Genomic DNA, 23,592 nt, shown 5'->3' with positions numbered 1-23,592 from the left:
TGAGCCATAGCACCACTTCCGGCTTTTTTCTTTTTGCATATGTGGTGCTGAGGAATCAAACCCAGGGCCTCAGGCATGCAAGGCAAGCGCTCTACCACTGAGCCACCTTCCCAGCCCGAGGTTTTCTTTTATGAGAATGTAATGTACAGAAAATATAGAAAAAAAATTTAATTTGAGAGATGTAATCTACCAGAGCACTAGGGGAGTCTAGGTAAGGGGCTGACTAGCAAAGAGCAATCCTGTGTCAGCCTGGAAGGACAGGCTCCTTTATGAAGGGGCTAAGGTGTTAAGACAAAACGTAGGTCACAAATTGAGTGGCAAGATGGGCTCCAAACCCAGGCTTGGGTCCTCCTTCCAGTGTGGCTTTCAAACCCTGAATGCCCAGGGAGAAACATGGCTACAGAAAGGAGAGGAAAACAAGGCCTGGGAAGCAGAGAGTTGAAAGGAAAGCAAGGCCAACAGTGGACAGGAAGTCAACCATGTGCATCTGGCTCTTTCTACTGTTCTTCTGAGACACAGAATCTGAACAATCAATTTGCTGGCAGGCATCAGGATCTTCCACTTTTGTCAAGATGATTATCCTAAGAATATTTTATTAGCTAGATGACATCTCACACAGAAATTCCAAAAGTTAAAAAAGGTACTTGTATAATTCAGTGGGGAGTTGAGCACCTTAGTTTTAAATTATGATGCTTATTTATTGGTGTACATTTAGCAGATGTAACTTCTCTGTGCCCTACTTTTCTGGAGTGAGGATAATGACAATGCCCACTCTTCACAGGTATACAGTGACCACTAAAAAAGGTAACTTATGAAAAGGGCTGAGTACAGTTACTATACAGTTACTATATGCCATAATAGGGAAAACCAGTGTTAACAGTAAGTTGCTTAACAGTCCCATAAGCACACAGCAGGAACAGAGAGCAAAACAGATCAGCATGAATTGGCAATGGGGATCTTACCTCTGGATCTTTATTCCACTGAACAACATACTCCCAGCAGCAGTGTGCATGCAGCACATCGAGCTCTAGGCTACAAGGAAACTGCTCATAGGCTAAATGCAGCAAGTCTGAAAGTCAGAAGAAAGGGTCATGTTATTCCTTCCCAATGAAGAGTCCATACTTCTCTCCACTCTGGGCATCATAATTGCATTATTTGTGTATCACCTGGTATGGCTCCTAAGTCTGTCCCCTCCTCCGACATATCTAGGAGACGTTTGTTAAGTCCTTCTTCATGTTCATCTGGATTTTCAACATCTTCTTCTTTATTAGCCAGTTTTAACAGTTCGGGGCTGAGGTCCTGTTTAAATACCCACTTGGCCACACTGTCTGCAATGCCACCTACAGGTGGAGGACAAAAAAGAAAATGAAAACTTGTGGAACATGAACCCCAGTGCTTGGTAAACGGAGCCAAAACAGTGCATAATAAGCACTTGCTTTGGAAGAAGCCTAAGTACCACATGCAGTTTTGAGGCATAGAAGTTATAGCAGCATCACTACCTATCACTCTCAGAAAGTATAGGCAAGGGGCTGGGAAGGTGGCTCAGTGGTAGAGTGCTTTCCTCGCATGCATGAGGCTCTGGGTTCGATTCCACAGCACCACATAAGCAGAAAAAGCCAGAAGCAGCGCTGTGGCTCAAGTGGTAGAGTGCTAGCCTTAAGCTGAAGAGCTGAGGGACAGTGTCCAGGCCCAGAATTCAAGCCCAATGACCAACAACAACAAAAAACAAGTATTAGGCAAATATAATGTACATAAATTCATGCCTACACTACAAACCAGACACTACCCATGTCTGTGGAATAGAAAATTTACCTTACCAGACACAGATGAAAGAATGACTATGTTTTTAAAAACGTTCACTTTTATTATAAGGGAAAACAGATTAATATTAATTAGCATGACTCTTGTCTTGTCTCCCTACAACAATACAGCTTTCTATCTTTTGAGACAAGATTTTACTGTTGCTCAGGCTACCTTGAACTTTCATTCCTCTTAGCACAGCCTCTTGAGTGACAGATGCATGTGACATTATGTCCTGCCTCTAATAGTATTTTTACTAGACCCTAACTTGCCTATATAAAATATTGAGAAAAAATTTAGCCACAACTAATCAATAATGTTTCAGCCATCAATAAAGTAAAAATAATTGTAGAAGCAAGCTGACAAACATTCAAGAGGCATGAAGCCCTATTTTCTACCTGAAGCAAGTTAAACATTAAGAACATTCAAAAACTCCACATCCCCATTATGAAAAAGGGTCATGGGGCTGGGAAGGTGGCTCAGTGGTAGAGCGCTTGGCGTGCATGCATGAGGCCCTGGGTTCGATTCCCCAGCACCACATAAGCCAAAAAAAAGCCGGAAGTGGCGCTGTGGCTCAAGTGGTAGAGCACTAGCCTTAAGCTGAAGAGCTGAGGGACAGCGCCCAGGCCCAGAGTTGAGGCCCCACGACTGGACCCCAAAAAAAAAAAAAAAAAAGAAAGAAAAAGGGTCTTGCTATGATTCCCATGAACTTCTCTCCCACCATAGTCTCCCAAGTAGCTGGGACTCTAGGTGTATACCACCACATCCAGCTTCCCTGTAGTAAAGTAGTAAAGTGCTTGCTTATTAATTCTTCAAGCCCCTGAGTTTGATCTTCAACATCACTAAATAAATAAATAAATAAATAAATCTGCCAGGCATATGTGGCTCATGCCTGTAATCCTAGCTATTCAGGAGGCTGAGATCTGAGGATCACAGTTTAAAGACAGCCCAGGTAGAAAAGTCTGTGAGATTCTCCAATTAACCAGCAAAGAGCCGGAAGTGGAGCTACAGCTCAAGTGGTGGAGGGCTAGTCTTGAGCAAAAAAGTTCAGGGATAGTGCTTATGCCCTGAGTTCAAATCTCAAGAGTAGCGCGTGCGCATGCATATGTGTGTACGTGCGCGTGCACACGCACGCACACACACACACACACACACACACACACACACAAACAAAAATTACCCCCCCCACACACACATTGAAACAAAAATTACCCCCAAACAACAACAAAGACAAAAACCCAAAACCTTTCCATAAAGAGTGCTTTACAGAAAACTCAAAGATATCAGATAAATGGAAGTAGTATGCTGGGTAATTTAATTTCTCATGCTGGGCTTCTAAATTACTTGACAATTTGTATTCTAGAATTAAACCTTTGATTATTTTTTTACATTAGTTATAAAGTGGTGTTCCTATGCTTTCAATAGATGGCACCTAAGTATAATGAGCTTACAACTAAACTGTCACACTAGCAACAGTGGCTCATACCCAGCAGGCTCATGACCCTGCCCGTGCTAGCCTTATGGGAGGGTGAGATCAGGAGGATCACAGTACCAGGTTGGGGGCGGGGCGAGGGGGGGGGGGAGGGGAAGGGAATAGGAGAGGGGGGGGGTAGTGTGCATGAATCCATGTTCATGGAAGGAAGTTGCACACATGGTAGTGTACAACTGTTAGAGATCAAGTTCAAGTGTGGGCCCAGGAGGAAAGCTAGAGCCTTTTCTAAAAATATCCAACAAAAAAACAGGATGGGAAGCAGGGCTCAGGGGTAAAGTACAAAGCCTGACAAGCTCAAGCCCTGCGTTCAAACCCTAGTGCTATTCAAAAGAGAAAAAAATGATCACAAGTCTAAAAACAAATGAGGAAACAAGGACTGGGGGCCTGGCAGAGCACCTGCCTACCAAGCTCAAGACCCTGTTAAGCCCCAATACTCAAAAAAAAAGGAGGTGGGGAGAAAACAAGACACATACACACATGCATTCTCATCATCATTCCCATCATATGTCACACAATATATGATGCTCCACACCTCTGGCACTCTGCCATGTAGTCCATAGACTGTACCTCCAGGACCATAACCAAAATACAGCTCTTTTCTTTATAAAGTACTTTGCCTTTTCTGTATAAAATAGGTGATTATAACAACATAACACTAAGACAAAAATAAGTCTCAGAATGGACAGAAAAGACACACATGCTTAGTCTACTTCTGAATTGGAAGAGTTGGAAGTTTAAAGCATAACTGGACCTTAGCAGGTGCAATTTGAAATGCGTACTTTGAACTTCTAATTAAAAAGAAAAATAATGAGAAAACAAGTTAATAAAATAAAGATTCAGAAATACCTGGGTATTTAATAAAGCTAGCAATGTAGGCATCCTGGTACCAAATAGCTAACAGAGCTTCTGATAAGAAAAGTAAGCACCCAAAGAAGATCAGAACTGAATGATGCTTATGATCCTACATGATCTAACCACAGGAATAATAATGTCTCTGCCAGGGTAGAAGAGAAGAAGACAAACACCTTGTGTCCTCACTTACACAGGAAGCTACAAAGGTGATCTTACAGACAGAAGCAGCGTATGAGAGCCGTCAGCAGAGGCTGGGATGTGTGAGTGTTGGGGTGGGGGGGAATGGAGGATGGGTAGAAGGGGTCCACAGGATAGGAGGAATAACCTCTACTGTTCTACACACAGTCACATCACAACAACTATATTTTACAATATCAACAACAGAGGACTTTTGACTGTCCGTAACATAAAGAAATGCCAATCACCTGGATCTGTTCATGGCAGGCTGCATACATATATTAAAATGTCACACTATACACCATCCATTATCTGGTCAGTATGTGGCAAAAAGAAAATATTTAAGAAAATAAAAAAGATTACAAAAAAAAAGAAAGAGAAATAAAGTTTTGTGGAGATCAAGAACAAAAAGATTCAGGTGCAAATGCTGAAATAAACTTCTGCTTACCTTTTCCTCCTTCTAGCAGTTTTTTAACCGAGAGCCTGGGAAGTGGCTCTGCTTGCAGCGATGACACTTTGGAGGTTCGAGTGCTGCCCTTGGTATGAAGCAGAGTCTGAAGTAGCAGACAGTCCTCCAGCTGTTTCAGCAGAAGTTTCCAGTATTCAGTATCAAGAGAAAGAGCCTCCCAGGAATCAGTGAGGGCCTCAGCATCAGCACCCAAAGCTGTTTGGGAAAACTAACAGAAAATGTCCACGTGATTCTCTGCTTTTAGAGAGAAAGCATGGCCAATTAAGGTACATAATTAGGCAACACACAAAGGCTGTTCTGCCTCACTGAATGAGAGGAGGGACATTTACAAGGGGTCTAGTAATAATGACCCAGTTCAACCACCAAGTTTTCTGGGACTTCTTTGGCAAAGGTCAGCATTTTCTTTTTTCTTTTTTTTCTTTGCTGGTCTTGGGGCTTGAACTAGGTAGGGCCTGGTCACTATCCTTGAGCCTCTTTGTGCTCAAGGCTAGCACTCTACCACTTGAGCCACAGTGCCACTTTCTGTTTTTTTTTCTGAGTAGTTTATTGGAGATAGGAGTCTCACAGACTTCCCTGCCTGGGCTGGCTTAGAACCGAGATCTCAGATCTCAGTCTCTCGAGTAGTTAGGATTACAGGCGTGAGCCACTGATGCCTGGGCTAGGTCTACTTTTTCTATCACTCCCAATCAGGATGTTGACATTTCTTCAGAATGCATTGACCAACTTAAGAAATCTATCTGGAATTTCTTTCTTTCATCATTATAAAACATGTCAAGCTGCAATATTAAATTTAGCCCAAAACTGAAAGATTGACAGTATGAAGTGAGTCTCCACAGTCCTATTTAGGTGTCTCTCCACATCAATGTAACACCACTCTAGGAAAACAAACAAACAAAACCCTGTCGATTCATTATGAAATATAAAACATGTTAGATGAGTGTTTGTGTAACAGAAATTTAAGTCCTCAAAAGATGAGAAGCCCCTCCCCACCCCCACCTACCCACCTCCACCCGAGCCAACGGCAAATAGAAAATTCCTGCTTGAGTCATCATTCACTATGAAGTGTGCAAGAGGTGCAAGAGTGAAGACAAACAGAATATTTTAGAATAAACCTGAGAAGCGACAGAACCAAACCTTGACCTCTTTTAGATGAGGAAACTGAAGCTAAGGGATTCACTTTAAGGGACTTGGCAAATATCAACACCACCTTCTCTCCCTCAAAATACTCCAAACAAGTAAGAATCTGCTGGGCACACATTTCAAAGGAGAGGAAAAGCATCCCTTTAGCTGACCGGATAGGAATGGAGCAAAGCCAAACTTTGCCCACTTACTTTTTTCTCTATTATGTTGTTTGATATCTGCGCAGCCACAGAATGCCCAACATGAGCAGACAGCAGAGCAGCTCCATTGTTCTCAGACTGAACACAGGTCACGCGCATCTGCTGCCACCAAGGGGACACAGACTGGGAATCCCAGGTGTCATCAATGGCCACTAGGGGACGGGGAGGGAAATAGAAAGTAAAATCTTACCTTGCCAAAATTGTTTTTTAAGCTTGTCTCACTTTTCATATTTAAAACTAAATTCCCTAAAGATATACCTGCTGTTTCTGAACATAATGGAAAATAAATCGTGCAATTTATTGTATTCGGAACATTTATATCCAATTTCTGAAAAGCCATCATGTTTCTGAATCAGTACTAAATCCCTATTTTCATTATTACAAAACTATTATTGAACATTTTAATAGATTGTTTTTGTTTTTTTGGGGGGTCCGGTGGTGGGGCCTGAACTCTGGGCCTAGGCGCTGTCCCTCAGCTCTTCAGCTCAAGGCTAGCGCTCTACCACTTGAGCCACAGTGCCACTTCCGGCTTTTTTCTTTTTCTTATGTGGTGCTAAGGAATCGAACCCAGGGCCTCAGGCATGCAAGGCAAGCGCTCTACCACTGAGCCACCTTCTCAGCCCCAGATTATTGTTATTTAATAGATTATTATTCTGACAATTCCAAGTATTTTCTCTACCGAGGACCACTAAGTTTGCCTTACTGAAGTAAGAAAACGTATTGTTTATATTATGTTATATCTTATAAGGACAAGCTAATTTTCATAATTAAATACTTTATGCACTACCATCTCCCTATTAATCTATTTTTAAAAATCTCTATAGTGAAGTTTTGTGTATGTGTGCTGCTCCTGGAACTTGAACTCAACACCTTGATATGCTTGTCCCTGAGCTTTTTTTGCTCAAAGCTAGTACTCTACCACTTGAGCCACAGCTCCACTTCCAGCTTTTTGCTCACTAATCAGAGATAAAAGTCTCATGGACTTTCCTCCCTGGGCTGGCACTGAACCGAGATCTTCAGATCTCAGCCTCCTTAGTAGCCAGGAGTACAGTTGTAAGTCAAGGTCACTGGGCTTTACAGTGAAATGTTTTGATACTGTATTATTCTTTTGTTAAAAGAAGCTCTTCTCCTTCCTTGTTCTTGTGGTATTTCCAAGAACAGTAGCTCAGATACTGAGAGAACTGACTTACAGGTGCAGCAGCATCCTACCTTTCATCTTGCTCAGGAGGGACAGCATTGTATGAAGACAGCAGACAGACCGGGGTTTATCCAAAATATCTTTTTCCTTGGAAAGCCACACACTCAGGAGCAAGGACTGAAATCAAATTAAAAATCTTGTTCAGTCAAAAACAATAGTTAATGCAGACAAGATCTCACACTGTCACATACATAAAGACATGGCAGTCGGTATTGGGTCTATACACAGGCAGTGTGAGGGTCAGACCAAGGCTCTCTGTCTACTACCCAAGAGATTCTGCATCATGTTGCTATCTCTCCTTTAGCTTATGCACTGTCTATTAAGAAGCATGTTACTAGAAAGGGCATTGCTGGTGAGTGGATTCACTGTGGATCACTGAGATGCCACTTGGCTTGTAGATTTCTACAGAAGACAGGGAAGACCTGGAGCTGTTGATCTTGCCTTGCCCTGCCCGTATGATCGCAAGGAACAAACATAGAAAACTAGCAAACTCCCATTTTAAAAGCAATAGTAAGTTATGAAATACATTTCACACAAAAATCAAGTAAGGCGCCGAGGCTGGTGGCTCATGCCTGTAATCCTAGCTACTCAGGAGGCTGAGATCTGAGGATCGTTGTTCAAATCCAGCTCGGGCAGGAAAGAAAGTCTGTGAAACTCTTATCTCCAATAAACACTCAGAAAACAGGAAGTGGCGCTATAGCTCGTGCTAGCCTTGAGCTGAAGAGCTGAGGGACAGGGCCCAGGCCCAGAGTTCAAGCCCCACGACCAACAGAAAAAAAAAAAATCAAGTAAGGCAACAGGTATAACTTTTAGGATGTATTTGAACCAGTGTTACCTATTTAAGTTTACACTGTGCAGGGCAGGTAAGAGAGTGCTCATGTGAAGGTAACTTCCCTTACTCTTTTCAGAAAAGGAAAATTTTAGTCCTGCAATTTTTCCACTGGATAGTTCTTTTCTTTTGAGACAGGGTCTTGCTAAGTAATACAGACAGCCCTGGAACTCACAATTCTCTTGCCTCTTCATCGTAACTGTTGAAATCACTAGCATGTTACCACCATGCCTAGCTGTATGATTCTTTTATCTTACGTTTGTTATATCATGAAGATTTATACCTTTAAGATATAATCAGAGTTTGAAAATAATGGAATCTTTTTTAGCTTAGTTTTCTTTTTTACTAAAAAAATACTTTTTTGAAATGCTAGGGATGGAATGCAGAGCCTTATTTATAGTATGCCTTTGGTTATATCCCTGGGCTACATCCCTAGCATATCTTTTTTAGTTCTACAATACCAACTTTTACTGATGTTCAGAGTACACTGCGAATTCATTCATACCTGGCAGATTTTAACTTTATTATAAGCCAACCACAAATTATGTGGGGTTGGAGATTTAGCTCAGTGAAACAGCACTTGCCTGGCAACTGCAAAGCCCGGAGTTTGGTGCTTAGCAAAGAAGAAAGAAGAGAGAAGAGAGAAGAGAGAAGAGAGAAGAGAGAAGGGAGAAGGGAGAAGGGAGAAGGGAGGAGGGAGGAGGGAGGAGGGAGGAGGGAGGAGGAGGAGGAAGGGGGAAGAGGAGGAGGGGGGAGGAGGAGGAGGGGGGAGGAGGAGGAGGAGGAGGAGAGGAAGAGGAAGAGGAAGAGGAAGAGGAAGAAAACAAAAACAAAACAAAAAACTGGCATGGCGGTACACAGCTATAATCCCAACATTTGGGAGGCTAAGGCAGGATTGCAATTCAAGGTCAATCTAAGCTATACAGAGCAAAACTTGTATCAAAAAAATAAAGAAAGAAAAAAGTACACAGGTAGCAAACAAAGAAACAATAATCTTACATTAAATATGGTGATTACAAGTTTCTTGAATCATTTTTACAAGACTTCCATGTATGTTCTATGGCAGGCTAAAAAGCAAACATTAAACTCTCCTGCATAACATTTTTTGTTTTTTATTTATTTTTTTGTTTTTATTTTTTGCTAGTCCTAGGGCTTGAACTCTGTCCCTGAGCTTGTTTTTGCTCAAGGCTAGCACTCTACCACTTGAGCCACAGTGCCACTTCCAACTTTTTCTGTTTATGTGGTACTGAAGAATCAAACTCAGGGCTTCATGCATGCTAGGCAAGCACACTGTCACTAAGCTACCTTCCCAGCCCTCTGAATAACATTTGTAAGGAAGGACAGCACCCAGCACAAAACCCTTACCAACAACTGCTGAGGGCTAAGGCCAGCAGACTCTAAGGTGTGACACATATCCTCTGTGGAGCTTTCTCCATGCAAACACTTCCAAAAGAAGAAACTACCTAGTGAAATGAAAATGAAACACATTACTCAATGACAAATTACCATCTGGATGAATACTGTTCGTGAACTGCAATCTAGAATTCTAGCACGAGAAAAGATGAATTAATGTTTTTTTTATTTATTAAGTCAGAAAACAATTCATTACACGCCTGACAGTATCTCTTCAGTACAGTCAGTAATTCCACTGGCATGACACAATGTGCATATGTCCCGCTTCTGCTAACCAAATTATACATTAAATTCGCTGGTTAATTACTTGTTTTTAGAAAAAGAAAAGTCTTTGAGATGTTGTATGTTCCTAGACTATCTTCTAGAAGAAGGGAAGAGGTAAGAGGGGTTTATCACTTCACCTACCTAAAGCCACATATTCCTCCTCACTGATCTTCTTTATATTGAGCACATCCTTCTCATATTCTAAATACTCAAGGAATGTCTTTACAGGCAACACACCATCCTTGTCATCAGAAAATCGGACAGAAGTTCTGGTGTTCTCTTGCTTGTATTTATCTAACAGTGTCTGGAGCTTATGTAGTTCTCTTTCATCAAGCCTTAGCAACACAGCCAAGTCCTTAAAAATAAAGGAATACAAGTTCTCAGAAGACTATATCTCTTTCGATAAGCCCCATTATTTGAACTGAAACTTAAGGATGTAAGCAAAAGGTGACTCTTTTATTAAACATGTATTACCAGGCATCTAGAAAAAGAGAAACTCTAAGGGATATCAGTTGTAACTTGTCATTCTGAGAAAACAAGAACAACTTGAAATTAAAAGCTTTATATATTAAACAAGATAGTATAAAATAAAAACTATGGGAAAATAATTCTCATTGTATCTGCACGTAAGTCCTCTAGTTTGGCTATCAGGGATCCAATTGATTTAAAAGTCACAGATAAAACATGCCAACCTAACTAGTAGTTATTGTATGTAGTAGTCAAACTAGTGCATGCTAGGCAAGCACTCTACCATAAGCTACCTTCCCAGCCCTCTGAATAACATTTGTAAGGAAGGACAGCACCCAGCACAAAACCCTTAGCACGAAGGCTGAGGGCCAAGGCCAGCAGACTCTAAGGTGTGACACATATCCTCTGTGAAGCTTTCTCCATGCAAACACTTCCAAGAGAGGAAACTACCTATTTGTATGTACCGTATGCATTGAAACAGTTCCTGAGATTACTATCATTTTTGTGGAAACCACTTAAGTTCATCAAGCAAATCTTTTCTGTATGCAACATAAAGCAATCTTTGGGTCTTGTCATGTAGCCCAGGTGGGTTTGAACTCTCCATCCTTGTGCCTCATTCTCCCAAGAACTGGGGACCAGGTGTGTGACATACCTGGCTAAAAAGGGACATCCTTAAATAAGAGGAGTTCCTTTGATTTACTTATATAGGCTATTGTTTTTAAGTACAAGCCATAAACTCTCAAATGAATACCAGTAGTTCAATATACTAAATTTACATATGAGTTTTCTAAGTCCTATGTCCTATAACCAGCCTAGAAACTGGTTATCTGTTTTTGAAGGACCTAAACAAAGATTTCTATAGGAAGTCTTATTTTAATTCTGAAAGAGTGCTTTAAAAATAACAAGTAACAATATGCCAAATGTATCTCTACATTCTATGGGGCCTGTTGTGGAAATGTGACTCTGAAATAGTCTATATATTGAATTAGCCAAGTAGAAATTAGTTCCACTGAGGGTTATCAATGTATACATTTAATTTTATTTGTTGTAGTGGTTTTGTTTTCTGTTTTGTGTTACCCACTCTGGCCTAAAGTGTTCATCCTAACTAAATGGTCTAGAACTATTATACTTGACCACTTAACTTCATCTGCTAGTACATATGCAAGAGAATGTGTATCTTATGATTAATCATTAAAAAACCCATGAAATGTCCAGGATATCTTGTAGACATTGCTTAAATAACTTGAACTGTCCTTCCTGTAGCTTAAATTTACACTACAGTGGAGAGAAAAAGATCATGGAAAACAGTCGTTATTATTTGTAATGGCAATGACAAAATACTATTATGAATGCACATTGCCAAATCATTACATGAAATCCATCTGAAGTTAATTCCAATGAGAAAAATCTCTCATTTTTCTGTTTTAAAAAATTGTATTCGTATGTTTTTGTTTGGATGTCTTTTTTCTGTGCCAGTCCCAGGGCTTGAATTAAGGACTTGGACACTGTCCCTGAGTTTTTGTGAGCAAAGCAAGCACTCTACCACATAACTGCAGCTCCATTTCCAGCTTTTTGATGGCATTGGAGATAGAGTCTCACAGACTTTCCTGCCAATTCCTGGCTTCTATGTATATATTTTTAAACTAAAAAGTCGACATTAAACTTCAATTAAATTTTAAATGTATCAGATAATTCTTTAGCAAACATTGTAAGCAAAACATTGTAAGACTAATCACTAAAATCATTTTAACAATTCTTGCTTGGATAAGTAGAAAAGCACAAGGCGTTGAGCCTGGCAACCTGCCCAGCAGAACACGATCATCTGGAGAGACAGGCTACATTTACTCTTTTCTTCATTAAGAACAAGTTCTCTGCATGGAAAAGTAAGAATTCTGTATAAATTCTGCCCAGCAGAACACCATCATCTGGGGAGACAGGTTACCATTTACTCTATTCTTCATTAAGAACAAGTTCTCTGTATGGAAGAGTAAGAATTCTGTATAAATTCTCATTAAGTTGCACTATGATAAAAACTACAAGTAGCTATCACTATTTTATATTTCATATAATAAAGCAGAAATGTGAGAATTATTTTAACTCTTTGACGTTTGTACTTCATTACATAGTATACAAAAGACTAAACTGCACTAGTTTGCTACAATAATAGAAAAATTGACTTCTTACAGAATTATAGTTCTTGGGACTGAGAAGGTGGCTCAGTGGTAGAGTGCCTGCCTTGCATGCATGAGGCCCTGGGTTCGATTCCTCAGCACCACATAAGCAAAAAGAAAAAAGCTGGAAGTGGTGCTGCGGCTCAAGTGGTAGACACTAGCCTTGAGATGAAGAGCTGAAGGACAGCGCCCAGGCCCAGAGTTCAGGCCCACAACCGGACCCCCCCCCCCCAAAAAAAATTATAGTTCTGTTATACCATTAAACTGGGTATGTTTTCACTGGAAACGTTTTCAATTTCAAAAAATTCAAAAAAATAACCTTAAAGGGCTGGGCCTGGTGGTACACAGCTGTAATCCCAGCCTCTTTGGAGGCAGTGAGCTGAAGGATTGTGGTTTGAGGATAGCCCAAGCAGTAAGAACCCATCTCAACAAACAAGCTGAGAGAGGTGGGAGTCACCTGTAGTCCCAGCTACACAGGAGGTTTAACTAGGAGGACTGTCACCTAGCAAAAAACTCAAGACACTATCTAAAAAAATTAGCTAAAACAGGGCTGGGAAGGTGGCTCAGTGGCAGAGCGCTCGCCTTGCATGCCTGAGGCCTGGTTCGATTCCTCAGCACCACATAAGCAGAAAAAACTGGAAGTGGCGCTGTGGCTCAAGTGATAGAGTGCTAGCCTTGAGCTGAAGAGCTGAGGGACAGCGCCCAGGCCCACGACCGGACCCCCCCCCCAAAAAAAAAAAATTAGCTAAAACAAAAAAAGAGATGGGAGCATGGGCCAAGTGGTAAAGTGCTTGCTTTGTAAGTGCAAGGCCCTGAGTTCCAACTCCAGTACTAACACACACACACACACACACACACACACACACACACACACACACACACACACACACACACACACACACACGCTGGGGTGCTGGTAGCTCACACCTGTAATCCTAGCAAATCAGGAGCCTGAAATCTGAGGATCATAGTTCAAAAGTGGCCTGGGCTTAAAAAAGTCTGTGAGATTCTTATCTACAAGTTAGCACCAAAAAAGCTGGAAGTAGAAAGATGTGGTTTAAGTGGTAGGGCACTAACCCTGCTCATAAAAGCTCAAAAGCAGCCCATGCACACACACACACATACACACACACACTCACACACACACACTCAGTCACCTTAAAAAAATAGAGAAAAAAAGAAAAACAAATTAGTCGAGAATAGGAAAGATGAATTAAAAATAAAATTTGACCATCTTATATATTTAGCAACAAGGCACAGAGAGCCATCAGGAGGCCTGATGGCTTTGCAAGGAAAAAAAAACATTTTTTACTTGTTTACTAAAAACTTTAAAGATTAAAAATAATTAAAGAGATTACTAAGATTCTAAGGTATAGAATATAATTATATCATATAATTATATATTATTATAAATTATATTACATAATTATAATTATTAACATAAATATATCTATAAATTATATCTATTATATAGATATATCTATCATATAGATATAGTATTATATCTAGATATAATTATATCTATATAATTATAACTATATAGGTTATATAGATATAATTTTAAGATATAGAATTACTCACATTATCAGAGAATGGTGTATCTGAATGAAAATCAAGAGAATTTAATTGACTGACAGACTCATAAAGATGTAGTAATTTCAGTTTATTGGCACAAAACTGGAACAATCCTTCATCCACAGACTCAAGTTCTAAAAGTAGAAGGAAAAAACATTAAAAAGATAAACTGAACAAGTTTTTATCAACTTGCTTCCTTAATATACTTTATTAACTATGAGAAGTTTTTAAAAGCAAAGATACTTTTTCCATTATTGAAAAAGTGCACTGCTTTTAAATGAAATGACCTGCTCTAATAGTAGGGGGAAAGGAAATAGGGGGAAAAAAGAGCAGAAATGTCTTTGTGTAATACTTAAGTAATCAGGAAACATCTTTGCCAATATCCCTCTCAGTCAAAACTTTTATGCTGTCCATTATGCTCACACACAGAGCCCACGCAAATACAAGGCTGTCTCTTATTAGTACAGTGGTCAAAGTAAATAAAATTCAACCTGAAACTGTGGACTGTAACAAATGTACCCTAAAAAAGCCTGGCAAAGAGAATGAAAGTAAATTCTTCTTTAAAATCCTCCCTTAATTAGGTTTAAAAATCCTCCCTTAAATAGGTTTAATTTTGTCCAACAGTAATACTGGAGAAATACACTCTACAAAATACATTTTGACCAAGTGTGGTCCAATCTCAGCTGTTGGGAGGCCAAGACAGATGGATCATAAGTTTGAGGCCAGACTGGTTTATACAGTGAGTTCCAGATTAGCCAGAGCATCCTAGATAGTGAGACTGTTTCAAAAATAACAAAAAAAAATTTCTGTATAATAATTTAGATATTTTATCTAATATAAAACAAATAACTTGTTCTGTGAAAAGGCAGACAGTTAAAAAAAAAAAAACTACAAGAAATCTTATTTAAGATACAGTAACATGGAAAAACGTCCAAGTTCTTACAGTAATAGCAAAAGCTAATACATAAAATTGGCACATGACAGGTAGAACTAGAAATTGTGATCATTTTATAGTTTGGTTTACTCCCAACAGTGCGCAAAGTAATTTTTAATTTAATAAATTTTGATATTTTGTTAGTCTTTGCAGCATAGGGGGCTTTATAAGTATAGAGTGTCTCTTAAAACAGGTTGTTCCTACCAAGTTGTATGGACCTGTATTATCTAAAAGCCAGCTTTATGTATCTGCTGGAAAAAGTGATGAAAAAGTGGTCTCAAAATTAGAAACTTCAATCCAGAAAGAATGTGTAATATTTGAAGTCACTATGGTCTAAACATAATTAAATATAAGGTTTTTATGTAGTTAACATGACAAACAAAACAAAAAAATCACGACTAATTTAGTACTCTGAACCCTGCAACTTGGATTTGGGAGGACCAAGCTCTGCCCATGAAAGAAAAAAGGGAGGAAAACATCAATGCTAAACCCCAACAGAACACTGATTCAAAGAATATTTTTAATCATTAGTTCAGTCAGAATGAGATTACTTGATAGTACATGTATGGAATTTCTCTTATCCCACAAATTAAAGCAAAAGACAATGGAAGAAGAGAACTGACCACTGTTTGCATACCAATGGCTGATTTCTCTACTGGCAGGGCTTTCAAAATGCTCTCCAAAATTATTCATCTGTCTATAAAGAGCTTTTCTCACAACTGTGGGGCCTACATGAAAGTATTTCCAACAAGAAATAGTAATACATTCTGAAATAGCTAAACAACATCAACTGCATATATAGGGAATAACAAGACTCCCAAAGATTGAAGGTACGAACGTGTTTATATATACATATAAATAGGCATATATATATATATATATATATATGAATAGGTTTATATATATAAACCAAATTATTATATATAAACCAATTTCATTATGTATGTTAAAATGACACATTGCATACATATTAAAATGATATTATAAGCTACAATGACATATAAAATTTGAAGTGAAACAATTACCTTCATCAGTACAAACTATTACCTTGATTTTTTAGAGTGTCCATTAAAGTCTCAGTGATGTTTTTAAGACAGGAGAAAGGTAAACGTTCACTTGCCAAAATGCTTTCCAAAGCCTAGAAGAAAGACATTGAGCAACAGTTTAAAGTATTTTATATTAACGCCTTAATCTTCCCTGTATTTCAAAAAGAATTTCTTATTTAAGATGTTTTAATCTACATACCAGTGGAAAAAAGTGCACTGAAATAGAGCAGTAAGCAATATAAATCAGCTTTATGTCACATAAAATAATGTGGTACAATGATGCAAAGTCCGGATTGATAATGATACAACTAGAAGAGAACTAATATTTAACAGAGTGGCAGAGACAAAATAGAAACAGTCAAAGCTCTTCACCAGTAAGAAAAGTGTGGATAAGCTCTCTCAAAGTACAAATGAAAAGCAGAGGTAATTGCCATGCTAATAATAAAAGCTAACAACTTAGAGCTTTCTTAGTCCATATGTGCAAGGCAGGCTGAATCTACAGGTCATGTTGGCTAGCTCCAATATACAGCCTAACCTGCCTCGCTCTCACCACTCCAACCCACTCTTGGTACTTAAGTCTTCATTCAGAAGCTCCAAACTTCCACCTCATGTCCAACAAAGCAACTAAAAAAGAGTTAAAGTTTACATCTATCCTTTCACATGATCACATTAAATTGAATAACTGAGACTAAATAATTTAAAAATAGACTAAAATGTGGCATGAGATAGGAATCAGAGCATATAACACAATAAATTCTGTATTTGTGGGAGAGAAGTTGGCTTAGCAGTGGCCTGTGATGAAATACTAACTATCTGGAGGAAATAAAGCAACTAAAAGAACCCAGGACAAACATAATCTGTCAATAATTGCACAGGTGAGTTTTTGGCTTACTTTCTCAGTAGCCTTCTGGCTGTTCACCAGAAATCCTTTGCAACTACCTGTATGATAAGTCAGTAAAGAGTTAGAGTTTCCCTGAATAATTTTTCCTTTCCTCTAATTTTTTTAAGACAATTAACAATTTTGTTATTGGGTTTTCCAACATATTAAATAAAATCACTTTCACAAATGATTCAAGAATATAGTCTTTAAAAAAAAAAAAAAAGATGAACCCAGGAGAACTTAAAAACAATATGTACCAGGCTAAAGTTCCCCAATTTTGTTGTTTCATGATGTAAGATTAACAACTGCACTAAAAAAGAATTACTGGGGTTTTGACTCTATTCTAGATTCCCTCTCCTTTTCTCTAGATGCCTTGTGATCAGTGTCATCTTTAATGACTGAGATTTTACCCTGAGAAATATGAAAGCCAATTAACAGTCTGTATAATGGAAAATCGTATTTTATAATGAGACTATGAAGTAATTTTTTGGTTTTGATAGTACTGGGAAAAATCTTTGAAAAAATAACTGCAATAAAAATCACTCTTTCCTAAATTTTCCTGTGCATGCAGCTTTAAAATAAGAAGAAATAAACATTTTAATCTCTACCTTAAGTTGTGACATACAGCTTCTAACCCCCTATAACTTCCTGAGTGGTAAGGGTGCTAAAAGCATCTTTTTTTTTTTTTTCCTAATGCTTGGTCCCCATGCAGGCACAGATGCTTTTGTTTTAATATTGGTATTGATCCTAGGAATTACTGGATAGTAGTTCCTCCTGGATAGTTTCAGGATGGGGGCAGGTTATCATACCACCCATGTGATTACAGAATTAGAACTTTTAGCCCCACTCTTTACCTCCCACGTTTACTAAAGGTTGGGCTGATTGTTAACAGTCAATGGTGCAAACAATCATGCCTAAGTAATGAAACCTCCATAAACACCTGACAGGGCAGGGTTTGGAGAGCTGCAAATAGATGAACACACAGATTCTTAGGCATGACTGGCCTTGAGAGAATAGGAAGTTCTGCACCCCTCCCACCTGCCTGGCCCCATTGTGTCTCTTCCCTCTGGGCTATTCACCAGAAAGCCTTTGTAACATCCTATGATATGTGGGTAAAAGTTATGAGTTGCCCTGAGATCTGTGAGTTCTGTAGCAAGTTAATCAAACCCAAAGAAGGGTCATAGTCAGACAACCTGCTACTTATGACTGGTGACTAAAGCGTGGTTAATCTTATGGGATCTAGTCCTCATCCTGTGAAATCCTGTGAAATCTGGTGCTCTCTTCAGGCAGGTGTCAGAACTGAACTGAACTGGAGGACACCCACCTATGCCAACTGGAAAATCTGCAGGAGAAATTGGTTGGTGTATGGGGAAAAAAAAATCTATACTGAGTCGAACCATTAATTGGCTGTGTTAAGGGAATAAGAAAAAAACACTGATTTATGTCCTCATGTGCTCATAGTAGTATTATTTTAAATGCTATGACTTATGATAATTAAGTATTTGGAGAACTATGACTAATGTACATGAAATAAGTAGTAAACAGTAGTCTAAAAGTTAACTGCAGACAGAGCTGGTGGTATATCTTAGTAGTAGAGCAGTTGCCTAGCATGTGAAAAGCCCTAAGATCAAACAATAGCACTGTAAAACAAAAAGTAAAATAGAAGTGGAGAGATCTCTGTGAGGTTGAAATGTTACATAAGAAGTTATGAAATCAAGACCTTGTGAGGAGTATGGATAGGAGAAGAAGTAAAAGAAGTCACAGCTGATTATAATAGTATAACACAGCCTGGACAGAAGTAACAAATACCTGGCAGCTCCACTCTTAGCTAACTATTCAAGAAACACTTGCAGATGTGCTATAGGAAACATGTACAAGAATGAACATGGCATTATTGTCTGAATAGCAATATAGAAAACGACCTACATGTTACCAGACAGAGGAAAGTGAGTAAATAACTTAAGAGTCATAGAGTGAATTTATATGGCATAGGAAATGAATGAACTGTATCACTTCAACTACAGTATGGCTTCATATATCACATACATTATTCACAGAAATGTTAAAAAATAAGTCAGAAGAAGACAAAAAGTATATGTCCCTTTATACAGTTCAAAAAGGCAGAAAATATACCAAGAGTTTACAAGTGATATGTTTAATAGAGATACACATTGGGTGACCTTAAGGATGCAGAAAGTCAAAATGGATACCCAAGGCTGCTCAAGAGTTCCCGACAAGATTCTATTTCCTAAGGAGACACACACTTGTGTGTATTATTCTTTAACTTAAACATGTTACATATTAGAGAATGTGAGTATATGTGTATGTCTATGTGTGTATAAAACATGAACACTTGTATATGGTAGATCTACCTAAATTATAATAAAGAGACTACAGACCCTTCTTCAAGGGAATATGAAAAGGGATAAAGATCAATAAAAGGGAAAAAAAAGATCAATAAAAGGAAATTTTAAGTTTGTCATGTGTGGAGAGAAATAGGACAATAAAGATTTTCTTAGAAGTAATGGTTAATAGCCACTTAGCAGGAAAATTCACTTACTTGTTTTTTGGTTGCAGGGTACTTAATATCAAGAATTAATTCCTTTATTTCTGTTTCTACCATATCTAGAAAGAGAAAATCAAAGTAGAATTTTTACTTTTTAATTACAGTAAAATGTTTCCCTGAAGCTGGCTGCCAGTGGCTCATCTCTGTAATCCTAGCTACTCAGGAGACTGAGATCTGAGGATCGTGGTTCAAAGCCAGCCAGGGCAGAAAAGTCCATGAGACTCTTATCTCCAATTAACCACCAGAAAACTGGAAGTGGTGCTGTGGCTCAAGTGGTATAGTGCTAGCCTTGAGCTGAAGAGCTAAGGGACAGCGACCAGGCCCAGAATTCAAGCCCCATGACCAACAACAACAACAACAAAATGTTTCTCTGAAACAAAATGAGCATACATGTATTGTTACTCTAAATGCTACTGGTGTTCTCTTACATTACTGTTTTATTGTGATAGCATCCCCTGGATGGCACACTTCATCCTTACAGCCCATCTCCAAGAAAAAAAAGTATGGGAGATGACAGGCAACTCTCCTCTATTTTTTTTAAATTTCTTTTATTGTGAAAATACTGTACAGAGGGGTTACAATTACATGGGCAAGGCAATGAGTACATTTCTTATCAAGCATTGTTGCCTCCTCCTTTGTTTCCCTTTACCATCCCTTCCCATCCCCGCCCCCCCAACACACACCCCACGCCATAGTTGTAAAGTTCGTTTTTCGACATAATGTCTTGTACGTTTCACTGTTACAATGTATCCCTATTTAAACAATTTGTTTTTTCCCTTCCCCTCCACAAATTATACCAATATCAAATAAAGTGAAAACAGGGGTTATACCGTGGGGGAGGGACATACACAGCAACAAAGAAATGTCTTTTTTTTTTGGTTCCAGTCATGGGGCCTGAACTCTGGGCCTGGGCACTGTCCCTCAGCTCTTCAGCTCAAGGCTAGCACTCTACCACTTGAGCCACAGCGCCACTTCCGGCTTTTTTCTTTTTGCTTATGTGGTGCTGAGGAATCGAACCCAGGGCCTCATGCATGCAAGGCAAGCACTCTACCACTAAGCCACCTTCCCAGCCCCAAGAAATATCTTATAAATATGTTAGAAACAATAGCAAGAAAGAAAAAAACATTTGAGTCCTTATCTTGGGGTTCATTTAGCCTAACATCAACCTATCTGACCGTTTCTGCTTGTCTCAGACATATTCTCCTCTTTTCTTGATTTAGAAAATGACAGGATAGCATGCTCTACTATGTTGCTGAAGTTTACCTACCTGGATCGGGAGATTTCACTTTCAGTAAAGCTGCTAGTTTCTTCACTAAGTGCATGTCCTTGGCTCGTTCGCTCTTTTTATCACTATAATAATAAATAAAGTTTACACATCTACATACACAAAAGGTTACAGAATATGAAACTATTTCTTCTAATTCGGATATTTCTTTTTTCTTTATATGTGTCCTTTTATATGTTCCCTATTTAATATTAAAGTTATCCTCTAGTGATGAAATCACAAAGCACAGTGAGGTAAGGGAATCAGAAGTTACCTCAGTAAGCTTACCTCAGAGCCAAATGGAAAGGAACATTCACTGTTTTCACACTTGCAGAGACAGGGTCAACAAGGCAGATCTGGTAGGTCTGTGGCTGCCAACTCTGACTGGTAACATTGTTTAAACCCATTATTTTATAGCCAGGATACAGTAACCTAAGGAAATCATATACCAAAATGGTAAAATATTAGAAAAAGGAGACATGCCAAAAGGTGTTTTTATAATAGCCAGGAGACACCACCCCACCATTAACTCAGGAGCATTAGCAAATGAATATTGATACCAAAAGCCAGTAAAGCAGGTCTCAACTGACAAGAGTCAATTGGCTTTAAAAGGATCTAGAGAACTAAATAAACACAAGCAGGCCTATGTTTCAATGGCATACATCATCACTAGCAGAGCATGAAGGAAACTTTCCTTTTGAGTCTTTACAGCTGAGTAAGGGACAAATGGCTATGCCAACCAAACTTTCATTCAACTGCCTCAGGTAATTTTTTAGTATATTTCTTTGTTATTAAATACTTAATTACACATCAGGTATTCACAGGAAAACCTGTATAAAGATAATTACAGTTCTCTAGCAAATTGCAATCTTTAAGTTGCCTTAATAAAAAGCTTTAAGAAAAACAACCCTGTATTTTTTTTCACAATCAGCAAAATGGCAGAGGTTGCAGCTTACCTGCAGTGCTTACCCACGTTGAAAGCTCCTACTCTAGGTCCCTGCTGTGTACTCCAGACTTCTAAAATTCCCCTTCTTGGTGCATAAATCACAAGGAACTGAGCTACTCGACTGGGACCCTGAGTATTTCCAAAGGGGGAAAAATCCGCCTTCTCTGGTACTCTTTCATGGAGGTCCTCTACAATTTGAATCCATCCAATTTGTGCATCTCGGTACCCTTGGAGACACAGGAAAAGAGAAGCCAATTAGTCACTCTGGGCTTAGGAGTAGCCTCTTGAGGCACTGGACAATTCAAGGAAGAGAATCAGAAAAGCTATAGAAGTACATTATCTTTTTTAAGAAATATTTTCAACAGAAAGGATAATACATATAATAATTTGTCACAGAAATTTACCAAGTTTTAATATTTTGTCACCTGTATTTGCTTCAGATTTTTTTTTTTTACAAAGAAATATTGGGTATTATTGAAGTTTTCTGAGATATTTTTCCCAAACTAGCACCTGTTCCTATTCCCTTCCTTCCCTCTGAGATTCCTTCCTTTAAAAAACTTGTGGCTATCCGGGCGCTGGTGGCTCATGCCTGTAATCCTAGCTACTCAGGAGGCTGAGATATGATGATTGTGGTTCAAAACCAGCCCAGGCAGTAAAGACTGTGAAACTCTTATCCCCAATAAACCACCAGAAAACCGGGAGTGAGGCTGTGGTAGAGCGCTAGCCTTGAGCTGAAGAACGGAGGGGAAGTGCTCAGGCCCAGAGTTCAAGCCCCACAATCGACAAAATAAATAAATAAATAAATAAAATTTAAAAATTCTGGAAAGATCACTAGGTTTGTCTTCCAAATAAAAACCAAGTTGAATATGAACATATATTACTTCTCCTTCCTTCCCAAGCTAGAACCATGATAGAACCATGAGTGGGGCAGCTTCGTGGAGGGAGACTGGGTCTGAGGATTTCACGGTGAGATCATGTTGTATACTTGAGTCTGTTATTCTTGCATCTGAATGAAAGTGGTACCGTTACTAGTGAACTAAGTAGACTGATGTAAGCATACAGATGTAACTAAGTCAAGTCAATAATGATGGAGTTTGCCCATTTTACTCTCTTAAATACACATGAAAAATTCAGCATTGTAGACTTGGGAGAACCTCTGCCTCAAAAGTAGCTTTGTGGGGTGGGAAGGTGGCTCAGTGGTAGAGTGCTTGCCTTCATGCATGAGGCCCTTGGTTCAATTCCTCAGCACTACATAAGCAGAAAAAGCCGAAGTGGTGCTATGGCCCAAGTGGTAGAGTGCTAGCCTTGAGCTGAAGAGCTGAGGGACAGTGCTCAGGCCCAGAGTTCAGGCCCCACAACCGATTAAAAAAAAAAAAAAAAAGAGTAGCTTTGTGAGGAAAATGAATGGAGAGGGGGCAAGGAATTGAATTTAGGCATTAAATGATAATGAGAACTGAAATAAGGTTCATAAGGTACAAGTTATAGAAGTGTCTATGAGGTGAACAGAATATATGAGCTATGAAAAATCAAATGTTGCTGACCTAAGTTTCTTTTAAAAAGAGCAAGCATTTCTGAATAGAGACCCGGAAACACAACAAATCAAAGAAAGGTTGGACAAATGGGATTGCATGAAGTTGCAGAGCTTCTGCATGGCAAAGGACATAGCTAGCAAGATGAATAGAAAGCCCACGGATTGGGAGAAGATCTTCACTAGCCATACAACAGACAAGGGTCTCATATCTAAAATATACTTGGAACTCAAAAAATTAAATCCCCCAACAACAAATCCTCAAAGAAACAACTGCCCAATAAATAAGTGGGCTAAAGACTTAAAGAGAAACTTCTCTGAAGAAGAAAGGATGGCCAATAGACACATGAAGAAATGCTCAACCTCCCTAGCCATAAAAG

The 23,592-nt window shown here is 38.9% G+C and overlaps 1 protein-coding gene across 2 annotated transcripts in view; it reads right to left on the bottom strand.

The window, feature by feature from the left end:
- Rab3gap2 (RAB3 GTPase activating non-catalytic protein subunit 2) overlaps positions 1–23,592 on the bottom strand; it is a 76,850-nt gene that overhangs the window by 16,255 nt on the left and 37,003 nt on the right. The window contains exons 14-26 of one of the 2 annotated variants that reach the window (XM_042681576.1): positions 21,695–21,911; positions 21,027–21,170; positions 20,742–20,824; positions 19,469–19,533; positions 16,030–16,120; positions 14,055–14,182; positions 9,976–10,189; positions 9,523–9,620; positions 7,340–7,445; positions 6,122–6,282; positions 4,770–4,998; positions 1,167–1,340; positions 963–1,069 (exon numbers count right to left, since the gene is read on the bottom strand). In XM_042681576.1, coding sequence (XP_042537510.1) covers positions 963–1,069; positions 1,167–1,340; positions 4,770–4,998; positions 6,122–6,282; positions 7,340–7,445; positions 9,523–9,620; positions 9,976–10,189; positions 14,055–14,182; positions 16,030–16,120; positions 19,469–19,533; positions 20,742–20,824; positions 21,027–21,170; positions 21,695–21,911 — 1,817 coding nt within the window. The remainder of the gene's footprint in view (positions 1–962; positions 1,070–1,166; positions 1,341–4,769; positions 4,999–6,121; positions 6,283–7,339; positions 7,446–9,522; positions 9,621–9,975; positions 10,190–14,054; positions 14,183–16,029; positions 16,121–19,468; positions 19,534–20,741; positions 20,825–21,026; positions 21,171–21,694; positions 21,912–23,592) is intronic. The other variant, XM_042681577.1, reaches the window with a different exon arrangement.

Source organism: Dipodomys spectabilis, unplaced genomic scaffold, assembly GCF_019054845.1.
Source record: "Dipodomys spectabilis isolate Male_0828 unplaced genomic scaffold, ASM1905484v1 ptg000069l, whole genome shotgun sequence".
Lineage (NCBI taxonomy): Eukaryota > Metazoa > Chordata > Mammalia > Rodentia > Heteromyidae > Dipodomys > Dipodomys spectabilis.
This window is presented reverse-complemented; position numbering and strand designations above follow the sequence as displayed.